Here is a 1,839-nt window from a genome sequence, read left to right as displayed (position 1 = left end):
GATATTAATTGAACAAAAATTTACTTCAACAGATGAAGAAAAATAATTTTGAGTAATTTTAAATATGTTAAGAATATTTTTTTATCCTTTTCTATTTAATTGTCCATATATCATATTAAGTATGTGTTGTTAATTCATTTGAGAGTAATATGATTTTGAAAAATAGTCTAAATGTAATACATTTTCTATAGCATGAGAGAAAAACAACTTTAGTTGATTGAAGGATTAATACGCTTAATCATAAAGTAAGAGTACCAAACTAGAAATATATCAGAAATTAAGGGATCAAAAAATCAAGTAAAGAATAAGCAACGAAGTAAAGAATCTCGACCCGATTGTCCCTGGCCCTACAAAAGTGAGTGGCATATCCAAAATCGAAAAGTAAGAATTACAAACCCTAATTTCAGAAATTGAAAAGGCGATTGATCGATCAAAATAGAAAATCGCCCAAAACAATCGAAAAACTCCATCACCAAATCTTAGAAAATGGGAAACGCCGAGAAATTGATGAATCAGATAATGGAGCTCAAGTTCACATCGAAAAGCCTCCAACGCCAAGCCCGAAAATGCGAGAAGGACGAAAAGTCCGAGAAACTCAAGGTCAAGAAGGCCATCGAGAAAGGGAACATGGACGGCGCTAGAATTTACGCCGAAAACGCCATCCGCAAGCGCAGCGAACATATGAACTATCTCCGTCTTTCCTCTCGCCTTGACGCCGTTGTGGCTCGGCTAGATACTCAGGTAAAGACCGATCCAACATATAAGCAGTGGCGCACATGCGTCCATATCTCGATCCTGTACATATAACTAGTTAATTAACTGTTAATCACTAGATAGTAAATTTAATGATTTGAAATTGTGAAATGTTTGTGTAAGCAGGCGAAAATGACGACGATCAGCAAGTCAATGTCCTCGATCGTCAAATCACTGGAGTCTTCACTCAACACAGGGAATCTACAGAAAATGTCGGAGACGATGGATTCCTTCGAGCGTCAGTTTGTGAATATGGAGGTTCAAGCTGAATTTATGGAGAGTTCTATGGCTGGAAGTACTTCCCTGTCGACTCCAGAGGACCAGGTTGGCAGCCTGATGCAACAGGTGGCTGATGACTATGGACTCGAGGTGTCCGTGGGGCTTCCGCAAGCAGCCGGACATGCTATATCTTCTAAGGATGAGGAGAAAGTCAATGAGGATGATCTGTCCAGGCGTCTTGCTGAGCTCAAGGCGCGTGGGTAACTAGAAACTAAAGATTCTTCTGTTAATATAGAAGCTTTGGTATTTGGTGTAATGTTGATACAGTATGTGGAGTGTTATCTGTTGCATACTTAAAATTGAACATGTACATTTACCCTCTTGTGATGGTGTAGTCAATTTGCTTTACTAATTGAGCCTATGACATCTGTATGTTTGCATTATTAGACAATTCGGTAGCTTCTTAATCCTACTTTTTTAGGTAGGGTTTCAAAAGTTCAGATGGAGTATGTTTTTTTGGGGGTGGAGGGAGAGGATAAGAATGGCTGCATTTGATTTATTATAAGCTTGAGTTTGTCATATCAAGCTAGTTGTGTAGTTTGATTGGGCATACCTTTTTTGGGACTAGTATCTGTATGAAATTTACAACATGGAAATTGAGTAGAATTCCATGGACTGTCTGCAAGTCACAACCTTAAAACAGAATTCTTTGAAATTTGACATTGATTGCAGCTTTAAGACTTGCACCGGGGTGGAGTGGGAGTTGTAGGGTAGTATCATTTGGCTAAAAAATCAGATGTTTCTTTCTATTATCATTTGCCTTACTTTGGTTGTACTTGCACGTCTGTGACAGAAAAGTAGGTAACG

At 38.4% G+C, this 1,839-nt stretch overlaps 1 protein-coding gene across 1 annotated transcript; it reads left to right on the top strand.

Moving 5' to 3' along the window:
* Positions 1-342: 342 nt before the first annotated feature.
* Positions 343-1,384, top strand: LOC129901290 (ESCRT-related protein CHMP1B-like). Its single transcript, XM_055976427.1, has 2 exons — positions 343-741; positions 880-1,384. The coding sequence occupies exons 1-2, from the start codon at positions 487-489 to the stop codon at positions 1,234-1,236; spliced, it is 612 nt and encodes a 203-aa protein (XP_055832402.1). The 5' UTR covers positions 343-486; the 3' UTR covers positions 1,237-1,384.
* Positions 1,385-1,839: the final 455 nt, after the last annotated feature.

The sequence above is a fragment of the Solanum dulcamara genome, chromosome 8 (genome assembly GCF_947179165.1).
Source record: "Solanum dulcamara chromosome 8, daSolDulc1.2, whole genome shotgun sequence".
Lineage (NCBI taxonomy): Eukaryota > Viridiplantae > Streptophyta > Magnoliopsida > Solanales > Solanaceae > Solanum > Solanum dulcamara.
The sequence above is the reverse complement of the archived record's forward strand: the minus strand, read 5'-3'. Positions and strand labels throughout refer to the sequence as shown.

What these genes read in the sequence shown, in the direction of transcription:
- LOC129901290 (XM_055976427.1), top strand. Translation starts at nt 487, where the DNA reads ATGGGAAACGCCGAGAAATTGATGAATCAGATAATGGAGCTCAAGTTC. An exon ending in TGGCTCGGCTAGATACTCAG is followed by an intron (nt 742 to 879) that starts GTAAAGACCGAT and finishes TTGTGTAAGCAG; the next exon opens with GCGAAAATGACGACGATCAG.